Source organism: Diorhabda sublineata, chromosome 10 (assembly GCF_026230105.1).
Source record: "Diorhabda sublineata isolate icDioSubl1.1 chromosome 10, icDioSubl1.1, whole genome shotgun sequence".
Taxonomy (NCBI): Eukaryota; Metazoa; Arthropoda; class Insecta; order Coleoptera; family Chrysomelidae; genus Diorhabda; species Diorhabda sublineata.
Window position 1 is genome coordinate 6589020 of NC_079483.1, and position 27536 is coordinate 6616555.

The 27536-nt window shown below is 30.5% G+C and overlaps 1 protein-coding gene across 2 annotated transcripts in view; it reads right to left on the reverse strand.

Annotated features, from left to right (window-relative positions):
• The window catches only part of LOC130449947 (zinc finger protein castor homolog 1), a 182190-nt gene that overhangs the window by 97046 nt on the left and 57608 nt on the right, over positions 1 to 27536 (reverse strand). For both annotated transcript variants that reach the window (XM_056788065.1, XM_056788064.1), the window contains exon 3: positions 18155 to 18784. In XM_056788065.1, the coding sequence (XP_056644043.1) occupies positions 18155 to 18784 (630 nt within the window). The remainder of the gene's footprint in view (positions 1 to 18154; positions 18785 to 27536) is intronic.

A 27536-nucleotide genomic window follows, 5' to 3' on the forward strand; every position in this document is an offset into this window, starting at 1 on the left:
TTTCTTCAACATTTCTGGAATCGTCACTTCATTTGGTCGACCACCGCGATGCTGGTCCCTGCAGGTCAATATTTATGGCTGTCAAATAAATACTAAACAACAAACATTTTTGTAACACGTAAACTAGTGGGCGAGCAAAATATTTTGACAGGTATCGTATATGAAATACCAAGCACAAAAATAAACTAGCACCTCCTCACAAAAAATAATAGTTGACTCGTCAAACAAATGACATCTTTCTCTTAGTAGTATTGAGAAAAAATAAATAGAATAAATTGTCTAAAATCTTTTATAAACTATATAAATTTTAATAAGAGCATTTTTGTAGTGGGATTGTGGCAAAATTGAACAAAAAAGTGTACTAACTCTAATACATTCCCAGCTTTCGAATACTAATGTATTCATCGTTTGGGAATTATTTAATTAGGAATAGCGACATTTTAAATTTCGTTGTTTCTTTCAACATTACTATATTTTGGTATTTGATTTTGCCACAATCCCACAACGAAAACGCTGATTATCTAGCTGGTAAAGGCAAACAGGTTTATCGCAAGTAAAAAACGATTCTATTTGACCAATTTCTTGAAAAGCAGTAGAACAAAACGTTTTCGGACCCCAATTTTTACGAAAAAAATTCCCACAACTACTATACCGATTTAAATTTCAACCCTTCGGGCTTAAAATAAAGATAAAAAGAATAAAAAAAAAACCTAAAACTATATCGTGCATGAATCCTCGACAAAAGGATGCGAACTGGTGTATTATCGAAAGGATCAAATATATATTATAAGGATGTAAAAAAAAGGAATCAACCCCCATGCCCGGTGAAAAATTGTGCAATTTAGCAAAAATGATATTTCAACCCCGAATTTCTCATGGCTATCAGGTAAATAACAACATCATTTACTAATCCCTGTATCATCTTTCAAAATATAGTAGAAAAAAACTCGGCACCTCTCGAAGAAACCCTCAAGGTAAGGGGTGAGTCACCCTTAAAAAGCAGAAAACTGAAATTTCACACAGTAAAAAAATGCTAACTAAGATAGAGGTAAAAAACCAGCTGGACAGATATTTACTGACGAGTTTTTTTTAAATCTCGTATCAATATTTTTGTGGAGGGTTGCGTATAAAGGGATGATTTAGTGATATTTCCACTGTATTTGTGGTAATTATTGTTAATATGTGGTAAACGGTGGGTTTTTTTAAAATTCCGAAACGGGGAAGACTTACAAGACGAATTATAATCGTTTAAAATATTTCATGATGAATTTGTGAATGTTCTAATATACAGGGTGTCCCACGACGAGTTAAAACTATCTGTATCTGGTAAAATACTTATAGTAAAGTCATGAAAATTTTTACGTTTGAGTTTTCGTATACGATTTTTTTAACTAAAATATTTTCAAATATGGCCGATTTCCGGTTCTACCGGAAGTCGATTGTAACTCTGTTATTTTAAATAGAACACCCTATATATTAATACATTTTTGAATCTACGTAAAATTCTAGTATACTTTTGTCTAAAAACTTTTTTCGAAAAATACGTACATTTTGAGTTATTAATTTTTTTGTAAAAAATTTGACCATTGCAGACCCTTATGAATTATTTTTTTACGAGGATACCATCAAAGAAATGAAAATGGTTTCTATTTGGTTACTTTAAGCAAGATCATACGTATTTGGATCTTTGTTGTAAAATTTCTCATTTTATACGGGGTGTGTATAAAAAGTGTTCAAAGTTTAACTTCATAAATATCAATTTAGACCACATCTGTATCTCGTAAAATTTCTGGATAGCGGTCAAAGTTTAGGTTTAGGAGAGTTTACATCAATTTGCCTTATTTTTAATCAATAAATGCATTAAAATAGAAAAAACTGGGTGGTTTTATTTAGAAAAATAAAGAAATTTGATATTTATGAAGTTAAACTTTTTACGCACACCTTGTATAAAATGAACAATTCTCAACACAGATTCAAATACGTCTGACCTTACTAAAAGCAACTAAACTGAAACCATTTTTATATCCTTAAGGGTATCCTCGTAAAAAAATTATTTATAAAGGTTTGCAACGGTCAAATTTTTCACAAAAAAATTAATGAGTATGCATTTTTCGAAAAAAGTTTTTAGACAAAAGTATACTTAAATCTTACGTATATTTCAAAAATGTATCAATATACAGGGTGTTCTATTCAAAATAACAAAGTTACAGTCGAATTCCGGTAGAACCGGAAGTACGCCAAAATATTTTAGTTTTAACTCATCGTGGGACACCCTGTATAATAAGGAAATTGTAAATAAAGATTTATTAGTAACTATTTCAGTAGATTTAATAAAAATTATGTTAATTTAATTATAAGTATTAGCTGTAAATTAAATTTTACGGTAATAGTTTCTTAAAAATATTCATTTGAAATTCCATCGTGAGCTTTATTGCAGTTGACATGGGTAGGGATGTTGGTGTATGGTGGATGTTGATCTTGAACATCTCTAGGTTTCAAAAAAGACGTCCCAGAGCTGAGTTAAAAAATTGTAGAATGTTCTAGCAACAGCTCTCCAAGAGCTTTGGAAAAACTTTACAACCCTTCATAATTCAATCAAATGATGACTAATTTAGAAAAAATAAACGAATGGGGTACAAAAAGGGCCAAATTTCATGTCTGGTATTCTGTTTAAACCAAACGCCATTACACGCAGTTACATTTTAATCGTATATTTACGTTTTATAATTTAATATTCAGTCGTATCAAGTTAACGAGGTATAATAATTATTTTTATTATTAAAAATGAAATTGCGCCCAGTTCACGTCTGGTAGCCTCTTTAAACCAAACGCCCTTACAGGCAGATACATTCTACTCGTATATTTACGTTTTATAATTTAATATTTAGTTGTAGCTGATGGTAGATCAAAAAAAACTGTCAGCAAGGGTTTGTATTCAAGTTTTTATAATTTGCAATTGATATTGGAGCAACTATAACTGTTTGATGATGAGTTGTGTATTATGAGAATGTATGTATTCGAACAAGAACTCATATGCCCATCAACCAATCATCTAGTGTTAAATTATACAATAAAATATGGAGGTTTATTATAAAGAAAATAGTTAGCAATTATCAATATGTCAAATTTGACATTTCTACGACACAGTTTGACACTTTTTTATGGTGAACGTACTCAGAACGTGTAGAAACAACTCGCTTGGACTTTTGGTCCATCTCGAACCACCGCGTTTGGCTAGTTTTCCGAAATGGTACATCAATCGAATCGGAAAAGGTTTTTCCACAATTTGTCGAATTTTCATCGAGATGTATTGTGAAGGAAACTTGAAAATTAACGAAGGAAGTTTGCTAATCGCTTGGTGATATTTTGGATACCAATCACGATCAAAAACATGTTAACGGGTTACGAAGAAATTAATTTTTTTCAATATTTTAAACCCAACTTCAAGGTGTTATTAATCCTCGGAAATACAACTTAGCATACAGGTAAATTTCTAAAAATAATCATATTTTGAGCTTTCTGTATCTGTTGTTACGAATTTGGTACATCAAAACTTCCGAATCTACTCTATTTATTATACAAGGGTTAGTCTAAAAAATCTAGTTTATATGATTATTTTTCTATTAGAAAACGAGTGTTAAAACTATAAGTAGTTCAAATGTCTCGAGGTAAAAATAACTGTAAATAGATCATATTTATAATTATTGATTCGAACTACACTTTTTAGTTAATTTATTTCGACTATATCCGTGTATTTTTAAAACAGGACTGGATTTAACGTTGAGATAGTTTAACAGATCAAATTTTATATAAAAAAATGTATATCATCGATCGATAAATCATCGTAAATAAATTAGTGACTTAGTGACGATTAGTTTTTCTTTTATACTGACAGTTTTCCTTTGAAACAGGAGCAATTTTTCGAAAAATTATAACAAACTGTCAAAGTTAAGACAACTGACAGATATAATATTTTCAAGTAAATATTTATTTTATTGGAAAGACGGTTTGCACTTTTTTTTAGTGTATAAATATGATGATAATCATGTACGAGGTAATTTAAAACAAATAATAACAAGCATTTAAAAATGATTGATGATTTAGAGAAGTAATTTAATCATCTCGCCATATGTAAATTCGGAATAATTATTTTCGCGAACGAACCGTTAAATTATAATTTGTAATTTTCGGAATAACCTTGCGATCAAGATAGATATATACCAAACGGAATTAACTTACCACACGATTTCGAATAAACCGAAAAAAAATTATTTTAAATATGAAAATTTGTCCTACGATGGAAAACCTGCAAATGAAAAACAGACTACGACAATCACCTGATGAAAACCTACTTTTATCTTCTTCTTTTTTTGCTTCCATCTTGTCCTTATTTCTTTAGCTCAAGCAGCTCTTATAAGATTTATACGATAAAATCGCAGTTTTTGGTCGAAGTCTCAACAAACTTTACTGGAACTCAAACAAATCGGAAACCAAATGAACGGAAATTGAAAATTGAGTTATTAGATGATGACCGACGTGCAGAAGGTCCTGTAAAAACGATTAGAAACAGTACTAAGCGATCGACGTCTAAAAACAAAAAATTACAGCACATACACGCATTTCCATAACGTGTTTTATACATTGAATACGACAAAAAATTATGTATCACATTCAAAAGAGATTCCATGAGTAAAGTTACTAAAAATGATGGTTGCAATATTTTGGGACTGCTTTTGATTGATGTTAACCTCTTAATAAAATCTTACCGATCTAGATGGTACGGAAAACATATTGACCAGCCCTGGAACATGCCCCAGGACGTTGCATCAGCTTTGGGAAAAGCTTCAGCTTAAAAAAAAGTAGCTAGAAGCGAAACCAATTACTGAGACAATCTACAGATGCTGAGACAGGAAAAAACTGTTTTTGGGGAACAGATCTGCTGGAAGTATCAAAGAGAACAAACACCTGGAGACGCTGGATCTGAGGAACTTCAAAGTACTGCACCTGGAAGCGCTTAAGATAGAAAATGAAGATCTCTGGTAATTAGAGTCAACCCACATTCTAAAACTATTTAAAAGGGGGTGGGATTGACGGTGGTTTTTCGGGGTGTCGATACCTATTGACTCTTAGGTTCAGCAGATGATGAGTTTGAGCAATAAAAGATGATGATCTTTGATAGAAGACATTTTTTTTATTAGATGAATATGTTTAATACCTTAGTAAAAATATGGGAAGAAATTATTTTAGATTTCTCTGTATTTATTCCTCTGAGTGACTAAAACGACTAAATTTTGAATATCTAAGTCACAAAATGCATAATTGATGCTGAAAGTCTCGACTGTTGTTTTATTTATATTTTAGAAATTGATTTAACTTTATAATTGTCAAAAAATGGGTTAGAAAAATTAGAAATGCTTAAATTTGAATGATTTTGAAAGTTCGTTTACATCGACAAATAACTGTATCAGACGTAATTTGACTCCTACAGTCGTTAACATTTTAAAAAAAAACGTCCGCATTCGATTCGTGAGTGCATAGGGTGAATATCGACGTATATACAAATTTATAGTACAGTCAAATTATGTTTTAAATTCCAATTTCACATTGGAAATTAATCATTGCAAGTCCTAGTCCAAACACAGACTTAATAGTGCCAAATTTCCAATACTAAAGCCTTTAAATCAATCAGGATGTCATCTCGATGAAATATCTGAAGATAGTTACCAAGTTATGAATCGTCAACTTCAGAAAAAACGCAGTTTTCAACACAAAAATGATTCAAATGATTTTGTATATGATTTGAATCTCTCTAAAAACAATTCTACCTTCCAGGGTTTGGATTAAATTCGATTCGTGGGGGTGAAGATCGATGTATCGTTCCGTTGGTAGAAAAGTGACACAAGTCGAAATTAGTGAATGTTCGGTAGGGCGGCTTAAAATTTCGAAAGTAAACGCAGCATCTAGCAATGTTTGAAAAAATATTTTGTTTAACAATTTTTTTTGTATGGTTTAATGTTTAATTGAAATATTTAAACGACACCCTGTATAAAAAAGAAAATTCTACCATTTATTCGAGTTGTGACACTTTTTCATGAAAAATAAGCATTTCTTAACTTATTATTGTCGATTTTGAACATGTAAACTGACATAAAACCAAGTCAGACGTTTTTCGATGAAAATTTTACAAATACGACGTTTTTTCATTGAATTAAATGACTATTATCACTTTTTTATGAAAGGAAAAGGTTGATCACTCGTATGAGTACCTTCTATCTGCGACACTTGAATATTTTACACGATTTCAGGTTGGTTTCAAGTAATTATTTGTAATATGATGAATTTTGACTTGTGTCACTTTTCTACGGAGCGATATATAGGTTCGGTCCGGTTCTACCGTAAGTCGACTGTATATTGATACAGTCTACGTGAAATTTTAGTATACTTTTGTCTGAAAACTTTTTTCGAAAAATTTATATTTTTCGGGTTATTAATTTTTTTGTAAAAAAATTTGATCGTTGCAGACCCTTATAAATTATTTTTTTACGAGGACACCCTTAAAGATATAAAAATGGTTTCTATTCGGTTGCTTTAATCAAGGTTAGACGTATTTGAATCTATGTTGAAAACTTTTTTATTTTATACAGGGTGTGTATAAAAAGTGTTCAAAATTTAACTTCATGAATATCAATTTAGACCATACCTGCATCTCTAAAAATTTACAGAATTTGAGGTGAGGTTTAGGTATAGGAGAGTAGACATGAATTTACTTTATTTTTCACCCCTAAGTGCAATAAAATAGGCAAAATCGGATGGTTCTATTTAAAAAAAATTGATATTCATGAAGTTAAGATTTGAACATATTTTATACACACCCTGTATTAAATGAAAAATTTTTCAATGAAGAATCAAATACGTCTAACCCTTCTAAAAGCAACCCCATAGAAATCATTTTCTTATCTTCAAGGGTATCTTCGTAAAAAAATAATTTATAAGGGTCTGCAACGGTCAAATTTTTATGCAAAAAATTAATAACTCGAAAAGTAAGCATTTTTCGAAAAAAGATTTTAGACAAAAGTGTACTAAAATTTTACGTAGATTTCAAAAATGTATTAATATACATGGTGTTCTATTTAAAATAACAAAGTTAGTAGAACCGCTATCTTTGTCTATTTGTTTTAATTTTTGGTTTCTAACAGCAATTTCCGTAGCTTTTTCAAAATATTTTTATATATTTCCAACGTCTTTTCTATGTTTTCTATAATATTAAGTTTCAAGCTTATTATTTTTGAAACTAGTTTGAATTTTTTTATAAATTTATTATTGTCTATAATATCTACACCCTGTATATTAGAAATAAGTTTGTTGTACATGAAAATTATCTTATTAATCTTTACTATCACTTCGTACATAGACTTACAAATATATAAAACTCTAATAAAACATGTGTTTCGAAAACGTCATATTCGAGTTGTTTTTTTTTTATTTTATTTTTACATCTATTCAAGACAGACACACATTTCTCCAGTTCTCATAATAAAACATTTTAAGTAAACATAACATCAACTTTGAAATAATATCTCTTGTAAATTTAACAGTTAAATGTTGCCATATTCATCAAAATCGAAAATAATCGAAAATAGAAAAAAAATATGAACTATGGCATTCAACAATATGCTACCAAAGTGTTTTGAAGCGCCATTTTGTGGTCCGATTTCGTGGCTGTGCAGGATTCCTAGTTCTCAACTTCATCCCATGAATGCTAGATAAGTTTGTGGACGAGCCTTAAGACGAAATTTTCGTCGGTGTAGGAGACGACTCGATCTTCTAAAACGTCCTCTAAGTATCGTTTCGTCTTTAATCTCTCCGCTCCCTTCGCCATTATCCACAAAAACCAATTCGATTTTGGTTTTTTTGCATCTAAACTTCTCTCAACTTCATCCCATGAATGCTAGATAAGTTTTAAGTAGAGATACTGTAAATACTAATACCCGAAACCTGCAGTTTGTGGACGAGCCTTAAGACGAAGTTTTCGTCGGTGTAGGAGACGACTCGATCTTCTAAAACGTCCTCTAAGTATCGTTTCGTCTTTAATCTCTCCGCTCCCTTCGCCATTTTCCACAAAAACCAATTCGATTTCGGTTTTTTTGCATCTAAACTTCTCTCAACTTCATCCCATGAATGCTAGATAAGTTTTAAGTAGACATATTGTAAATACTACCATCCGAAACCTGCAGTTTGTGGACGAGCCTTAAGACGAAGTTTTCGTCGGTGTAGGAGACGACTCGATCTTCTAAAACGTTCTCTAAGTATCGTTTCGTCTTTAATCTCTCCGCTCCCTTCGCCATTTTCCACAAAAACCAATTCGATTTTGGTTTTTTTGCATCTAAACTTCTCTCAACTTCATCCCATGAATGCTAGATAAGTTTTAAGTAGACATATTGTAAATACTACCATCCGAAACCTGCAGTTTGTGGACGAGCCTTAAGACGAAGTTTTCGTCGGTGTAGGAGACGATTCGATCTTCTAAAACGTTCCTTAAGTATCGTTTCGTCTTTAATCTCTCCGCTCCCTTCGCCATTTTCCACAAAAACCAATTCGATTTTGGTTTTTTTGCATCTAAACTTCTCTCAACTTCATCCCATGAATGCTAGATAAGTTTTAAGTAGACACATTGTAAATAATATCATCCGAAACCTGCAGTTTGTGGACGAGCCTTAAGACGAAGTTTTCGTCGGTGTAGGAGACGACTCGATCTTCTAAAACGTCCTCTCAGTATCGTTTCGTCTTTAATCTCTCCGCTCCCTTCGCCATTTTCCACAAAAACCAATTCGATTTTGGTTTTTTTGCATCTAAACTTCTCTCAACTTCATCCCATGAATGCTAGATAAGTTTTAAGTAGACATATTGTAAATACTACCATCCGAAACCTGTAGTTTGTGGACGAGCCTTAAGACGAAGTTTTCGTCGGTGTAGGAGACGACTCGATCTTCTAAAACGTTCTCTAAGTATCGTTTCGTCTTTAATCTCTCCGCTCCCTTCGCCATTTTCCACAAAAACCAATTCGATTTTGGTTTTTTTGCATCTAAACTTCTCTCAACTTCATCCCATGAATGCTAGATAAGTTTTAAGTAGACATATTGTAAATAATATCATCCGAAACCTGCAGTTTGTGGACGAGCCTTAAGACGAAGTTTTCGTCGGTGTAGGAGACGATTCGATCTTCTAAAACGTTCCTTAAGTATCGTTTCGTTTTTAATCTGTCCGCTTCATTCGCTATTTTCCACAAAAACCAATTCGATTTTGGTTTTTTTGCATCTAAACTTCTCTCAACTTCATCCCATGAATGCTAGATAAGTTTTAAGTAGACATATTGTAAATACTACCATCCGAAACCTGCAGTTTGTGGACGAGCCTTAAGACGAAGTTTTCGTCGGTGTAGGAGACGACTCGATCTTCTAAAACGTCCTCTAAGTATCGTTTCGTCTTTAATCTCTCCGCTCCCTTCGCCATTTTCCACAAAAACCAATTCGATTTTGGTTTTTTTGCATCTAAACTTCTCTCAACTTCATCCCATGAATGCTAGATAAGTTTTAAGTAGACACATTGTAAATAATATCATCCGAAACCTGCAGTTTGTGGACGAGCCTTAAGACGAAGTTTTCGTCGGTGTAGGAGACGACTCGATCTTCTAAAACGTTCTCTAAGTATCGTTTCGTCTTTAATCTCTCCGCTCCCTTCGCCATTTTCCACAAAAACCAATTCGATTTTGGTTTTTTTGCATCTAAACTTCTCTCAACTTCATCCCATGAATGCTAGATAAGTTTTAAGTAGACACATTGTAAATAATATCATCCGAAACCTGCAGTTTGTGGACGAGCCTTAAGACGAAGTTTTCGTCGGTGTAGGAGACGACTCGATCTTCTAAAACGTTCTCTAAGTATCGTTTCGTCTTTAATCTCTCCGCTCCCTTCGCCATTTTCCACAAAAACCAATTCGATTTTGGTTTTTTTGCATCTAAACTTCTCTCAACTTCATCCCATGAATGCTAGATAAGTTTTAAGTAGACATATTGTAAATAATATCATCCGAAACCTGCAGTTTGTGGACGAGCCTTAAGACGAAGTTTTCGTCGGTGTAGGAGACGATTCGATCTTCTAAAACGTTCCTTAAGTATCGTTTCGTTTTTAATCTGTCCGCTTCATTCGCTATTTTCCACAAAAACCAATTCGATTTTGGTTTTTTTGCATCTAAACTTCTCTCAACTTCATCCCATGAATGCTAGATAAGTTTTAAGTAGACATATTGTAATTACTACCATCCGAAACCTGTAGTTTGTGGACGAGCCTTAAGACGAAGTATTCGTCGGTGTAGGAGACGACTCGTTCTTCTAAAATGTCCTCTATGTATCGTTTCGTCTTTAATCTCTCCGCTCCCTTCGCCATTTTCCACAAAAACCAATTCGATTTTGGTTTTTTTTGCATCTAAACTTCTCTCAACTTCATCCCATGAATGCTAGATAAGTTTTAAGTAGACATATTGTAAATAATATCATCCGAAACCTGCAGTTTGTGGACGAGCCTTAAGACGAAGTTTTCGTCGGTGTAGGAGACGACTCGATCTTCTAAAACGTCCTCTAAGTATCGTTTCGTCTTTAATCTCTCCGCTCCCTTCGCCATTTTCCACAAAAACCAATTCGATTTTGGTATTTTTGCATCTAAACTTCTCTCAACTTCATCCCATGAATGCTTGTTAAGTTTTAAGTAGACATATTGTAAATACTACCATCCGAAACCTGTAGTTTGTGGACGAGCCTTAAGACGAAGTATTCGTCGGTGTAGGAGACGACTCGATCTTCTAAAACGTCCTCTAAGTATCGTATCAAGTTGATTAATGTGAGAGCAAGAAATATTACCAGATTATTACCAGATTTTATGTCATTTTGAATTTAATACTCACTATTAACTTTAAGATTTTACTAAGAAAAATCCGTACTTCGTATATATTTAGATTTACTGTAGAATATTACAATATGGCAACAGCGATATGGAAATTATATATACAGTATCTTAAAGGTTCTGTTTTTAATCACACAAATCCACTTGAATGATTTTATCGAATTAATGTACACTTGACAATTCGGAATCAAAAGATATTTCTTCTTCCACGATATTAAAATGAAAATAAAAAAAGATTAAAGCATAAAAACGATATAGTTTTTTATTTGACGAGAAACACCTCTGGGAAAAGACGGAATTTATTTTTAAATAAGGTCTAAAATGGTAGTAGGTAGTGTCAGTGAACTTTTCGATCGACGTATCCAAAACTTAATTAATATCTCGAAAATTAATAAACCATAAGTTTGATTTTTTGAAGTACTGTAAGTGACAGATAACGTAATTTGTTTTTATACCATTAATAAAACGAAAATTATACGTATAGAGTTTCCTTTTGTACCGACGCGGCGTTTAAACATACGGGTACTGTCAAATATGAGGTAAAAGCAGTAAAATTAAGGAATGTTTGTTTAAATTTATTCATTCGTTTCTATTTTTTCGATCGTCGAATATTTACGTTAACTGTATTTACTAGTTTTTTGTTTGTGTGTATGTTTGAACGAACTTTCAAATTTTTTTTTCTTCTTCTTTAATTAATAATATTCAGGAGATGTTTATCTCGTCTTGTTCAATAAGAATTTGTGAGTGTAATAGCGAAAAAACATATTAAAGTTGTTTTAGAAGACATGAGCGGTACAAAATTAATATATACAGGGTATAAAAAACTATTAGACCCAGGTAGAAATCTTTAAAAATAATAAAAAGCGAAAAAAATAATAGTAGAATGTAAAAAATTAGAAATGGAAGAGAAAATAATGGAAATAATTTATTAGATGAAGTCGGAAAGGAAGAGGGGTGTGTTTATAAGGGTGTAAAACGATTTATCTCGATTTCTGGCAAAACTATAAGTTTTATGGAAAAAAGTTATAAAGCAAAGTTGTAGGCAATAAAGAGATCTACAACTTTTGTATTAACACTTTTTTCACATAACCTCAAAATTTATGTGAAAAATTCAATAAATCAAAAATTATCTATCCTGGTCTATAAACCGAGTTTGTTTGTGATTTTTAATTGATATTTGAACGAAAAAATATGTCATGGGAGAAAGTTTATCGTATAATGAAGGAATTGGACGTTTAAGTATCACGTAACGCAATTCGGGGGAAGGGAGGGGTATTGGTAAAACGTTATGTTGCATTCCAGATCATGCAAATGAGGTTGTAAGTTGATTTGTCGGCTTCTCCACTTTAGGGAAAGGGAAGGGGGCACAGAAAAACGTTAAATGGGTGGTGTGGGGTGTAAAAAATCTTCAAAAAATCCGTTGAATGAAGATGTAAAAGTAATTATTATACAAAACAATGAAGAACTTGAGGAAACCAACCAATTAATAACAGATAATCAAGAAATAATGCAATTGTGGAAAGATTAGTGCTACAAACAACTCAACAATCAACAAGATCTGGTACTTAGAACGTTCAATGAAGCTTGGAAAAAGGCCGTATTTTCAGATTAATGGAAAATAGAAGTTTTAGATTAAGATACGTAAGAAAGAACATAGAAAGTGCAAAAATTATAAAAATATTGTTTTCAAAACTAAATCTAGATGAAGTTCAGAGTGGATTTCATAGACCTATAAAAAGCATTTGACATTGTTTAACATAGTCTGAAAGAAAACTGTATATATTAATAAGTAAAAACAATCAGAAAATTGTGATAAAACAGTACAAAAAGCAGAATACAAGGAATGGAGATGAAGTACTAAAAGAAAGTGAAGAATTCAGTATGGAGTAAACAGAAAATAAAGCTTCTTTGTAATATTTTATGGTATTTAATTGAGTTCGTTGATAATTTTATATCTCGTAGTATCTTGGGATACTACGAGAACAAAAAAAAAACAATAAGACAGGCGTGTCTTCGTTCTATCTCGAGCGTAGCCAAACCAATGATTTTAAATATGATTAGACCGACTTTTTTTCATAGTACGTATGTGAATTTCGATAGAAATCAATTTTTTCATTGCTTGAAACGTTTTGTTCGCTTTTAAAAGTATTACACAATGTTCAAACAGTTATTGGTCGAAGTAATAACAAATGATGGAGTGTTAACGTTTTCATAATATTAAACCAGTTTTATGAAATGTATTTGATCGATTTTAGACAGTGGGGTACCCGAGGGGGGCTATAATTATAAATTAAAATGGGTCCTATAGTTTTTACGCTGTTTTTTAAAGAGATTTTTTAATAATTTCTTATAGGCATAATCAATCTAAAGTTTTTAGTTCGCAGAACAAAAATTTCGAAACAATCATGGTAGTCGCAGTTCAATCGCTGGCTTATAAGATATTGAAGTTGCTGTATGAATTTGAATTAGATCGATCCAGTAGATTCTGGAATATCGTGGTCGTAGTTTGGAAAAATGTGTCGATCTGAGAGATTGAGAATAGTCTGTGTAAACGTAGTCGTTTATATCAGTTTCGCGTATATCTAGAGATGGGATTTCAATTGAATTTGAAAATAACCAGTTCCAAGCTAAATTTGAACTATTTTGAACTGTTTTATAAAAGTGTAAACGTGAACGTCTTTGATAAACGAACTTAATTTCAAAAAAACTATTTTTCAAACCAGATTTTAACGATTTTTTTAAGGAACTCAACGACAATTTGATAAGAAGCCGTGTAAACGTAGATCTATTCGCCAACAATTATTATTTCAAGCAATTCTTGAAAAAAATTGCGATTTTAATTTGAAGGAATTCAGAGTCACGATGTTACAATAGCCTGTGTAAACGTAGAAAGGGGAGCAGTTACTAAAAAACTCCTCAATTTGACAAATTATCAAGAATCAACGATAAAAATTCGTCAAAGAAAGATGGGAATCAATTAGAATCTCTAATAATTAGAAAAAAAATTAGTTTTTGAAGAGAATTTCCACAGTTTTTTGAAGGAAGAAGTTTTACGATGTTAAAATAGCCTGTGTAAACGTAGAAAGCGTTGCAGTAAACAACAAACTCATCAATTTGACAAATTATCAAGAATTAACGATAAATTTTCGTCAAATAGAGATGGTAATCGATCAAAATCTCTAATAATTGAAAAATAATTAGTTTTTGAAGAAAATTTCGACAGTTTTTTGAACGAATTCAGTTTCACGATGTTAAAATAGCTTGTGTAAACGTAGAAAAGGTTGCAGTTACTAACAAACTCATCAATTTGACAAATTATCGAGAATCAACGATAAATTTTCGTCAAATAAAGATAGTAATCAATTAGAATCTCTAATAATTGAAAAATAATTCGTTTTTGAAGAAAATTTCCACAGATTTAGAAGGAATTCAGTTGTACGATGTTACAATAGCCTGTGTAAACGTAGAAAAGGTTGTAGTTACTAACAAATCCCTCAATTTGACAAATTATCGAGAATCAACGATAAATTTTCGTCAAATAAAGATAGTAATCAATTAGAATCTCTAATAATTGAAAAATAATTCGTTTTTGAAGAAAATTTCGACAGTTTTTTGAACGAATTCAGTTTTACGATGTTACAATAGCCTGTGTAAACGTAGAAAGGGTTGCAGTTACTAACAAACTCCTCAATTTGACAAATTATCAAGAATCAACGATACATTTTCGTCAAATAGAGATGAGAATCGATCAGAATCTCTAATAATTGAAAAATAATTAGTTTTTGAAGAGAATTTCGACAGTTTTTGGAAGAAATTCAGTTTCACGATGTTACAATAGCCTGTGTAAACGTAGAAAGCGTTGCAGTTACTAGCAAACCCCTCAATTTGACAAATTATCAAGAATCAAAGATAAATTATCGTCAAATAGAGATGGTAATCAATTAGAATCTCTAATAATTAAAAAAAAATTGTCTTTGAAGAAAATTTCGACAGATTTTTGAAGGAATTCAGTTTTACGATGTTACAATAGCCTGTGTAAACGTAGAAAAGGTTGTAGTTACTAACAAATCCCTCAATTTGACAAATTATCGAGAATCAACGATTAAATTTTCGTCAAATAAAGATAGTAATCAATTAGAATCTCTAATAATTGAAAAATAATTCGTTTTTGAAGAAAATTTCGACAGATTATTGAAGGAATTCAGTTTTACGATGTTACAATAGCCTGTGTAAACGTAGAAAGCGTTGCAGCTACTAGCAAACCCCTCAATTTGACAAATTATCAAGAATCAACGATAAATTATCGTCAAATAGAGATGGTAATCAATTAGAATCTCTAATAATTAAAAAAAAATTGTTTTTGAAGAGAATTTCAACAGTTTTTTGAAGGAATTCAGTTTCACGATGTTACAATTGCTTGTGTAAACGTAGAAAAGGTTGCAGTTACCAACAAACCCCTCAATTTGACAAATTATCGAGAATCAACGATAAATTTTCGTCAAATAAAGATAGTAATCAATCAGAATCTCTAATAATTAAAAAATAATTCGTTTTTGAAGAATATTTCGACAGATTTTTGAAGGAATTCAGTTTTGCGATGTTACAATAGCTTGTGTAAACGTAGAAAAGTTTGCAGTTACCAACAAACTCATCAATTTGACAAATTATCGAGAATCAACGATAAATTATCGTCAAATAGAGATGGTAATCAATTAGAATCTCTAATAATTAAAAAATAATTCGTTTTTGAAGAATATTTCGACAGATTATTGAAGGAATTCAGTTTTACGATGTTACAATAGCCTGTGTAAACGTAGAAAGAGTTGCGGTAAACAACAAATTATCATAAATTGTGATTATTTATAGAAAATATTATTAAAATTTTCATCCAGTCCCCCAATACTTTATTTAAATCAATGTGTTTACGTTATTTCAACATTAGAAAGATTAAAATTATATTTTCACTATCCTAGTAGTGATTTATTCTTATTTGGAGGGTTGTAACGAATATCAACGAATAGTGGAAGGCAGATTTGATGAATTACTTGATATAGGAGACAAAAAACAACTGCAGAAAGAATTTGAAACTCTACTAAAACTAGAAAACAATGAAAACGAACAGCTGCTGAAACAGAATGAATTTTATTAGAAAAACTAAAAAATTTCGAGTTAAGAACAATACAAAATATCTGCGATTGATATGTATACGAAATTAAAAATAATCGTAAGTTTAAGGTGTCTAGAAAGTACGTTTCTCTTAGACAATATTTCAAGTGAAAGCGAACGAATCTCAAGTTAATTTGTTCGGAAATTATTTATGAGTCTTTTATCCTAAACAAAATCAAATTCTTCTCCTATTAGAAATCCGGTTTTCGTTATCTACCATCCGAACGGGCCGTACAAGCAGCGATTGTCAGTTTTTCAACGGCATTCATTTGTCTATCCAAATTACAGTTGATTCGATTAAAATTATTACGAGTATGTTTATGATAATTCGAATTGCTCTTGTTTGGAAACGGTGGCGATTCGTAATAACTCGATAAGTTACTTAATAGTACAGTCAAACTTGCCATTAGGTACGGATTAAACCTCTCGGAGATTGACGTATACTATTATAAAGTTGATGGGATAATAACCCATTATGGGTGTTGCTAAAACGTCTTTTAACGCTTGAATGGAAAGATCTGAAAATATTGATGTGCTAAACTTCATATGGACAACGTTTTTACGTCTTTTATCAAACAACTAGTCCTCGTAAATAACCAAACAACCATTTTGTTTAAAATTTCCTTATTTTTTTTTTCGTTAACAGCTTGTTTTAGTTTTTTTCATCATTGTTCATCGTTATATTTTTATTTGGTTACAAATTCCCATGGAAAACGTATTTTGATGAATCTAAATCTTGAATTTCATAAACTCTAAAGTGATCTAAGTAAAATACGGCAAAAAAAGGTATGGAATCCATTTACAAAGTCGACTAATAGAGTTTCAATTAAAAAAAAGTTTTCTGGGCCACCCTGAACATCAAAATGTTGAATAATTTGGTGTCCCACTTCAATGTGCTTTGGAAAAGAAGAAGAAACCGCAGACCACATCATTTCTGAGTACAAAGCGAAGTTCGAAGGTTTGTTTTGTCTATTTACCTTCAAATTTTCAAGCCAAAGCTTTTCAAAACGGGTTGGTGTTTAATAATGTCAAATGGGATTTCATCGGGTCTATTAGAAGGTTTATTTGCTCCCGGAAATATCAAAGAAAAAGTTCACCAAATGATATTTTGATCCAAAGCGGTTTCCAACGAACATTTTCCAGGTTTTATTGACGCGATAGTTGGAATCTGCATCCACCACTAAGCTCTTGAAGCGAAAAAACAAGACAGTTGATTGTAGATGGTGATTCTGCTCCGAAAGAGACAAACACTCGCGATTATTTCTTCATTGAAAGGCATTGTACGTAAAAAATTACAACTAATGATGGAAGATCAGTGTTTAGGGAAATAAAATGAAATATCTTATTTTATAAACATCGAAAGTAAACAAAACCATTCAGATATTTATCTGTGATGATTCTTAACTCTAACAAGTCCAATTTGACTTCCATTTCCCATGTTGTAACCGTTTATACGAAGTAAATTTGATGAAACAATTTTCGTTTCTTAATAATAACTTCCAATAACAAAAGTGAGTTAGAAATTTCATGATTGAAGAAAACAATAACACAAGGAAGAATGTTAACGATGATTTGTAACCTGAATTGTCTCGTCGAGGACCTTAATAATGAAGAGATGACGTTGACTACTCCAGAAAACTTTAAGTGAAAGAAGTTGTTCAATAACTCCATAGGAATTAGCAGTTAGTAGTTAGGATGCAGTATACATCATAAAGATAATAGTGGTATCAAAAATCGTCTTCTTTATATGGAAAACGTACAGGAGACAGTTCAAGAGAAGCACTACAAAGATCATAACTAGCGACATCTCAAGAGCTGCTGATCAATCGATTGCTTCACACTAGCTTTCTAAGAGATCTAACATCCATCATATAACTCTGATCTGGTTTCGTTTGATTATTTTTTGTAGTAAAACTGAAGGGATAGAAGTTTTAACATGAGTCAAATTATTAGTATCGACACCCAACAAACTTTCGTTTGGAATAACTTTATTTTTAAGAGTTTTTTAGAGAGGAAGATTTTGAAACGCTTACCTGTACTGAACGCAGCCATTGGTAATTGTCGACTAATACTTTCGGCAACCTCCGAGGTTAACCCGTAAATCCCCAGCAATTCCCTCATGGTATTCATGGCGTATTGTCTCATTTCTATGACTTGTTCTTGACTCAAATGCGGTGGATTTTGCGTGAAATCCGGCACGTGTGGTTTGGAAAGATTGTGAATGGAAAAACTCGGAGGAATTTTGGAATCGTTTTCGCTACTATTATCGTTAGCTTCGTAATCTGAATTCGGATAATTTTCATTCGAATCCGAATCGCTATTCGTTTCGCTATCGTTGTTTTTACTCAGATCCATCGGACTGAATCTCGGATCGATTACGAGTTTTCTCGTCGATAGAGTTTTACGTCGCCTAACGTTGTTGTTGACATTATTGTTATCGTTGAATTCGCTCAAATTCAACGCTTCATTATTATCGAAATAAGTTGTGTTCGAACAACGCGGTTTGAAATTTTTTCTTTTGTTCCTTTTGGGTAGTTCGTTCTTTGGTGAAGCCACGTAATTATCCTGATCTGAATCGCTGGTATTTGCGTTCGAATCGAATGGTTCTTGATCGTGATAGCGAGAATAGTTGTCCACGTTGTCGGTTGCCATTTTGATTGTATCTGAAATGGATATTCACAATTAATATACGGGGTTAATAAAAATAAAAAAAAAAAATGATTAGAAAATTTTTTCACCCCTTTCCTTTTATCGGAAATAAATAAATATTATTTTATTGTCATGTTTTATGTCCTCGAGAATTGATTTACGTTGAAATTGGCTGGTTTTAAATATTAAAAACAAACTTTTGTAAAAAAATATAGTTAATTTTCACAAATATTTATAATTTGATTTTTTTAATGGTTTTAACAGTTTTGTAAATATTTTCGACTAGTGGTTTGTTTAATATTTTGTCTTTATCGTCAGAATCATCAAATTAATCACGTAAATCAAAATTATATTGATAACATCGATTTTTAGACAGAACCGGACTCGGCTAACAACGTAGAAAAATAAATGAAATATTTGTTTCGAAAAAAGATTGAAAAATTAAGAAACTTTAGACGTAATTCGATTTTTTTTTTACTTTTTTAACAGTTTTGTAAATATTTTCGACAAGTTGTTTGTATAATATTTTGTCTTTATCGTCGGAATCATCAAATTATTCACGTGAATCAAAATTATATTGATTAAAATCGATTTTTAGACAGAACCGGACTCGGCTGACAATAAAGAAAAATAAATGAAATATTTCTTTCAAAAAAAGATTGAAAAATTAAGAAACTTTAGACATAATTTGAGTTTTTTACTTTTTTAACAGTTTTGTAAATATTTTCGACAAGTTGTTTGTATAATATTTTGTCTTTATCGTCGGAATCATCAAATTATTCACGTGAATCAAAATTATATTGATTAAAATCGATTTTTAGACAGAACCGGACTCGGCTGACAATAAAGAAAAATAAATGAAATATTTCTTTCAAAAAAAGATTGAAAAATTAAGAAACTTTAGACATAATTTGAGTTTTTTACTTTTTTAACAGTTTTGTAAATATTTTCGACAAGTTGTTTGTATAATATTTTGTCTTTATCGTCGGAATCATCAAATTATTCACGTGAATCAAAATTATATTGATTAAAATCGATTTTTAGACAGAACCGGACTCGGCTCACAATATAGAAAAATAAATGAAATATTTCTTTCAAAAAAAGATTGAAAAATTAAGAAACTTTAGTCATAATTTGATTTTTTTACTTTTTTAACAGTTTTGTAAATATTTTCGACAAGTTGTTTGTATAATATTTTGTCTTTATCGTCGGAATCATCAAATTATTCACGTGAATCAAAATTATATTGATTAAAATCGATTTTTAGACAGAACCGGACTCGGCTCACAATATAGAAAAATAAATGAAATATTTCTTTCAAAAAAAGATTGAAAAATTAAGAAACTTTAGACATAATTTGATTTTTTTACTTTTTTAACAGTTTTGTAAATATTTTCGACTAGTGATTTGTTTAATATTTTGTCTTTATCGTCAGAATCATCAAATTATCCACGTGAATCAAAATTAGATTGATTAAAATCGATTGTTAGACAGAATCGGACTCGGCTCACAACATAGAAAAATAAATGAAATATTTCTTTAAAAAAAATATTGAAAAATTAAGAAACTTCAGACATAATTTGATTTTTTTACTTTTTTAACAGTTTTGTAAATATTTTCGACTAGTGATTTGTATAATATTTTGTCTTTATCATCAGAATCATCAAATTATCCACGTGAATCAAAATTAGATTGATTAAAATCGATTTTTAGACAGAATCGGACTCGGCTCACAATATAGAAAAATAAATGAAATATTTCTTTAAAAAAAATATTGAAAAATTAAGAAACTTTAGACATAATTTGATTTTTTTACTTTTTTAACAGTTTTGTAAATATTTTCGACTAGTGATTTGTTTAATATTTTGTCTTTATCGTCGGAATCATCAAATTATCCACGTGAATCAAAATTAGATTGATTAAAATCGATTTTTAGACAGAACCGGACTCGGCTCACAATATAGAAAAATAAATGAAATATTTCTTTCAAAAAAAGATTGAAAAATTGAGAAACTTTAGACATAATTAGATTTTTTTACTTTTTTAACAGTTTTGTAAATATTTTCGACTAGTGATTTGTTTAATATTTTGTCTTTATCGTCGGAATCATCAAATTATTCACGTGAATCAAAATTATATTGATTAAAATCGATTTTTAGACAGAATCGGACTCGGCTCACAACATAGAAAAATAAATGAAATATTTCTTTAAAAAAAATATTGAAAAATTAAGAAACTTTAGACATAATTTGATTTTTTTACTTTTTTAACAGTTTTGTAAATATTTTCGACTAGTGATTTGTTTAATATTTTGTCTTTATCATCGGAATCATCAAATTATCCACGTGAATCAAAATTAGATTGATTAAAATCGATTTTTAGACAGAATCGGACTCGGCTCACAACATAGAAAAATAAATGAAATATTTCTTTAAAAAAAATATTGAAAAATTAAGAAACTTTAGACATAATTTGATTTTTTTACTTTTTTAACAGTTTTGTAAATATTTTCGACTAGTGATTTGTTTAATATTTTGTCTTTATCGTCGGAATCATCAAATTATTCACGTGATTCAAAATTAAATTGATTAAAATCGATTTTTAGACAGAATCGGACTCGGCTCACAATATAGAAAAATAAATGAAATATTTCTTTCAAAAAAAGATTGAAAAATTAAGAAACTTTAGACATAATTCGGTTTTTTCACTTTTTTAACAGTTTTGTAAATATTTTCGACTAGTGATTTGTTTAATATTTTGTCTTTATCGTCGGAATCATCAAATTATTCACGTGATTCAAAATTAAATTGATTAAAATCGATTTTTAGACAGAATCGGACTCGGCTCACAATATAGAAAAATAAATGAAATATTTCTTTCAAAAAAAGATTGAAAAATTAAGAAACTTTAGACATAATTCGGTTTTTTCACTTTTTTAACAGTTTTGTAAATATTTTCGACTAGTGATTTGTTTAATATTTTGTCTTTATCGTCGGAATCATCAAATTATCCACGTGAATCAAAATTAGATTGATTAAAATCGATTTTTAGACAGAATCGGACTCGGCTCACAACATAGAAAAATAAATGAAATATTTCTTTCAAAAAAAGATTGAAAAATTAAGAAACTTTAGACATAATTCGGTTTTTTCACTTTTTTAACAGTTTTGTAAATATTTTCGACTAGTGATTTGTTTAATATTTTGTCTTTATCGTCAGAATCATCAAATTATCCACGTGAATCAAAATTAGATTGATTAAAATCGATTTTTAGACAGAATCGGACTCGGCTCACAACATAGAAAAATAAATGAAATATTTCTTTAAAAAAAATATTGAAAAATTAAGAAACTTTAGACATAATTCGATTTTTTTTACTTTTTTAACAGTTTTGTAAATATTTGCGACTAGAGGTTTGTTTAATATTTTGTCTTTATTATCAGAATCATCAAATTATTCAAGTAAATCAAAATTAGATTGATTAAAATCGATTTTTAGAAAGAACCGGACTCGACTCACAACGTAGAAAAATAAATTTGTTAAAAAAAGTGATAAAAGTTTACAAAATGAAGAAAATTCAAATCTCCGAGTGAACCAAGACTGATTTTGTCCTAACCTAAACTATCTTCTACTAACCTTGAAGAAACCTTTAACCTTGAAATATAGCAGCAGGAAAATACAGAATTGATGATAATCTAATTAGAAAAACCCATTTAGGACTATTTGGATAAAAAGGAAGGTTATCAAAATATTGAAAAAATAGCATGGACTGTACCAGAACGATTTAAAGAAATAAAAAGTTGTAGTGTTTCAAGATGGAGATTTATAAAAAACTCGTCCAATTTAGTATCCATTTTTGAACAAAGTCCACGAATGAGTAAAAACTAACACATTCCCCACAACTTCTTGTCAATCTGAGAGAACTTCATCATATTTTTAGTCTTGATATTCACTCGTAGCTACCTATTTCAATGGAATATGGAAGTTTCCATCAAAAACTCCGTAGTTTCTATTCTATTTTTTTATTTCAACATCTTAAAACCATTAGGTTTATAAGGAGAGGTCTGTGTTGTTATTTAATTATAGTTTTGATGAAGACAAACATATCAAATGAAAAAGAAACTTCTATTTTTACCAGTTCACCAGCCGTATTCGGTCTGGGGTTCATTTGGGACCAGTAGCTGGTCTTTTTGACTCAAGATTAGCTGATTTTAGCCTTCTTCTGACTGTCCAGACACTCACACTCCTCGCTCTTCTCGGAATCGATCTTCAGCGAAAACCACTGAGCCTTTGATGTGAATCACCAGTTTCTTGGTAACTGAATCATGTTCAGCCCACCAGCCACTTCTCGCCGATCGAATAAGGGAGATATTTGACATCAAGGATGCCGTGAGATGTCTTCATCATCACATTTTACAGCTAGGCAACCATTGATGCAAACAGAGGACCAAGACCTAACGTACGATACGAATTAATCCGTTTTCGTTGAAAGTGAGTCCTTGGTTTATTATTTGGCGTGATTTATGCGTTGGTTTTCATATTTTTGCTAAGACTTCCCAGGAGTTGTGTGTAAGTTTTTATCTTTTATTAAAAACTTTGAAATAAATTGTAACTGTGGGTTTTTTTCGAAGATACTTTTTCATTTACGAAACTATGCAACATCAAATTAAATATAATAGATACACGAACTTTTTGGCAGTTGTTTTGGAAAGTTAATTCGGTCTAATAAAAGAGAATGCTATTAAAACTTGCATTTTCCTATCTGTTGGTATTAAAATAAATTACCATCGCCTTTGAACAATACATTTCTTGGTGCCAATTTCTATAATTGTAACACGTATTTATCACTATAGTCTATTAACAGAGTTAAAAATCAAGATTTGCGTATCCAAAAACAAATTTGGATTGTTCGTGGTTGAATTTTATAGAAAATTTAACAATAAATTTATATAACCTCCATCAGAGCGACCAGGTGCCCAGGTATCTTCATATTGTTTATATGTAATGTAAGAATTCCAAATTTGCTTTTGCTTTGAATATTTTCATTATTATAGAAAGAAAATTCTGGTACTTATAAGCAAAAAACTGAACCAGGTGCAATTGAAGGTTTGACCATTCAAGGAACTGTGTAAACTTCGAAATAAATTGTAATCAAATGTTACTAGATCAGGGATGTACGAGGGATGTGGCTGGCATCACTTCCCAGATAAGCTCCAAGAGATTTGTGAGGCCTTGTATTATCATTGTGGAACATTAAACTAATTCTGGTCGTTTTTCTTTGATTGATTCATCCAGTTTTATTAATCGTTGACAGTAAACATCAGAATTGATCGTTTGGTTCGTTGGAAATAGCTCGAAAAACATAACAACTTTTTTACAAATAATTCAATGAAGTTGTTTTATTTTTTTTCATAATCTACACAAAAAAATTTTAAATTTATAAAAAATTTATAAAAAAATGTTGATTTGTCATGTTTTTACATTGAAAAATAATAACAATTTTTATTAAAATTGAAGTTTTTTTACATATAATCGTTTGTACTTTTTTTATTAAGTAAACAAAAACATTCATCATTCTCATAAGGATTAAATAAAAATAGAAAGTTATAACTCACTTTAAACAACAAAAACAAAAAAAATTTGGACCACAGTTTTGAAATGAAAATCGGTAATTTCGTACTTTCGCGAATCCCTCGTTTTTTGGTTATAGGAAATCGAAAAATTGTCCGATTTCGATGAATTTTTTTTAAAATCTTCGTTTTTACAGAGGATTTACGAAAAAACTTATGGGAATGAAAGGAATTGAAAGTTTTATTGATTTTAGGGCTTTAAATGTTGATGAAAATGCAGTCGTTTACATATAATTATTAATAACTATTTAACAAATAATCGAATGAAGTTGTTATATTTTTTTTTCATAATCTACACAAAAGAACGAACAAATTTATAAAAAATGTGTACAAAAAATGTTGATTTATTGTGTTTTTACATAACAATTTTCATCAAAATTGACGTTTTTTTACATATAATCGTTTGTACCTTTTTTATTAAGTAATTATGAAAATTTTGAAAAATTGTTAAATTTTTACCATAAAAACCGGTTATCTTACTAAAAGTTAGAGATAAAAAATAAATTAACAAACATTTTTCAAATTTCTTTTTTCCAAAATATTCTTTTTTTTTGTAAATTAACAAAAAAAATATTAGAACTGTGTTCGATGTTTTGTAAAAAAGTTTTGAACGATTATATCCGATTAAGTGCGTTTATGATTACATTTAAAGTAATAAAACTATAAGAAAACACCAGGTGGGATAATTCCCATATTTTTTTTCATAAATCCGCCGTAAAAACGAAGATTTTAACAAAAAAAATGATCGAAATCGGATGATTTTTCGATTTTCTAGAACCAAAAAACGAGGAGTCCGCAAAATTATAAAATTACCTTAAAATATAAGAGAAAATTCAAGTTACTTCAAATTATAATTACAATTACAATTAAAAATATACTATGTGTTTATCAAATTAATTATAATTTACAAATTTTGAATTGGAATTATTTATTTTTAAAATATTAAGTACGTCTCTGCGTATCTGTATATACATCTTACATTTATGACCAAAACAACCGAAATATGGTAGAGAACAAAAGTCGGATTCTCCGGACTAGTCGTTTGAAATTTTTTTTTTTTGTTTTTCATTTGTCAAAAATTCATTTGAGTCTGCAATGGTTTTTGTCTAAATATTTCTTTGGATGAATACGAATCGACTGAACGTGCATGGTTTTAACAAAATTTAATAAAAACTTGCAAGAATTTGGGGAAGCAGACTGTCCACAATTAAAATTTTTAGTTCTGAGAACGTCGACAAATGTAGAATATCGGGAAAATATTTGACGTTTTGTTTTTGGGCGTTTTATCAACTTTCAACAAAAAAATAATCAATTAGCAAAAATCGTGGACTGAGCTAAAGAAAAAAATGAAGAAAAAGAAAATATCAAACATATAAAATTGATAAGGCAACTAAAAACAATAATGATTAAAACATCGGGAACATATTGATGTCCGAGAAGACTAAAAAGTCAACGGGGATGTAAATCTGGAGTATACGCTGGATACGGTAGCGATTTGAAGCCTAATTCATACAATTTTCATTAATTTGTTACACGATGTATTATCTTCGAGAAAAACAATTTTCTTCCTCTTCAAATGCGAACGTTTTTCCACGATTTTATACTATAAGTGATTATACAGGGTTATTCTAAAAGATAGACCCATTTTTACAAAATTCTTATTTAGCTACATGAATAATTTTTACACCAATGAAAAGGGGAAGTTTTAAAGTTTTTTTAAATATATTACAAGTGTAAACAGGCGGTGATGGTTCCAGAAACGGCCGCTACAGTTCTCGCGCCAATAGACCGCCATTTTATGTCACTGTCAGTTGTGAGTAAGATGGCGACTGCGCAACACGAGGTGTTCTGTGTTATTGAGTTCGCAAATTTTAGTGCATTTAAAAATGTGTCCATCATTTAGAATAACCCTGTACTGCTAGCCACAGAATATACCCTAAAAATAAATGCAAACTTGGGATACTTTAGAATTGATATGTTTTTTTTCTATTGTTTATTTTTCTTAATGGTTTTTGCTTTGAAATTTCGTTTTCTAGAAAAAAAAAACGAATTTGATACAAAAATGGATCAGTTCACGTCTGGTATCCTGTTTAAACCAAACGCCCTTACAGTCAGGTACGTTTTACTCGTCTATTAACGTTTTATAAGTTCCAAATCCATCAATGTCCATCAATATGAGACAAAAATTAACAATATTGATACAAAGAATATCATATCACTATAATAGTAAAATGATTAAACTATAAGTCATTTCAGTTGAAAAAACTTCTTTTGTACAGAGAAAGAACCAAAGTTTTATCCTGTATAGTGCGACGTTTCGTTGTACCTTGTTTAAACACTCAAATGTTCCAATTTCAAACATCTTCTTCGATGTCTTTGACTGTACTTTGTTTTTCTTCAAATAGTTTTTCAATTTTTGATATTTTCGCGGTTGTATTCCGATGAACTTAATAAATAATCATTTTCCTAGGTGTCAAAATGTTGTTAGTTAGTCCGACGTTTTGCTGCACCTTGTTTAAACACTCAAATGTACCAATTTCAAGCATCTTCTTCGATGTCTTTAACTGTTCTTTGTTGTTCTTCAAACAGTTTTTCAATTTTTGATATTTTCGCGGTTGTATTCCGATGAACTTAATAAATAATCATTTTCCTAGGTGTCAAAATGTTGTTAGTTAGTCCGACGTTTTGCTGCACCTTGTTTAAACACTCAAATGTACCAATTTCAAGCATCTTCTTCGATGTCTTTAACTGTTCTTTGTTGTTCTTCAAACAGTTTTTCAATTTTTGATATTTTCGCGGTTGTATTCCGATGAACTTAATAAATAATCATTTTCCTAGGTGTCAAAATGTTGTTAGTTAGTCCGACGTTTTGCTGCACCTTGTTTAAACATTCAAATGTACCAATTTCAAACATCTTCTTCGATGTCTTTGACTGTACTTTGTTTTTCTTCAAATAGTTTTTCAATTTTTGATATTTTCGCGGTTGTATTCCGATGAACTTAATAAATAATCATTTTCCTAGTTGTCAAATTGTTGTTAGTTAGTCCGACGTTTTGCTGCACCTTGTTTAAACACTCAAATGTTCCAATTTCAAGCATCTTCTTCGATGTCTTTAACTGTTCTTTGTTGTTCTTCA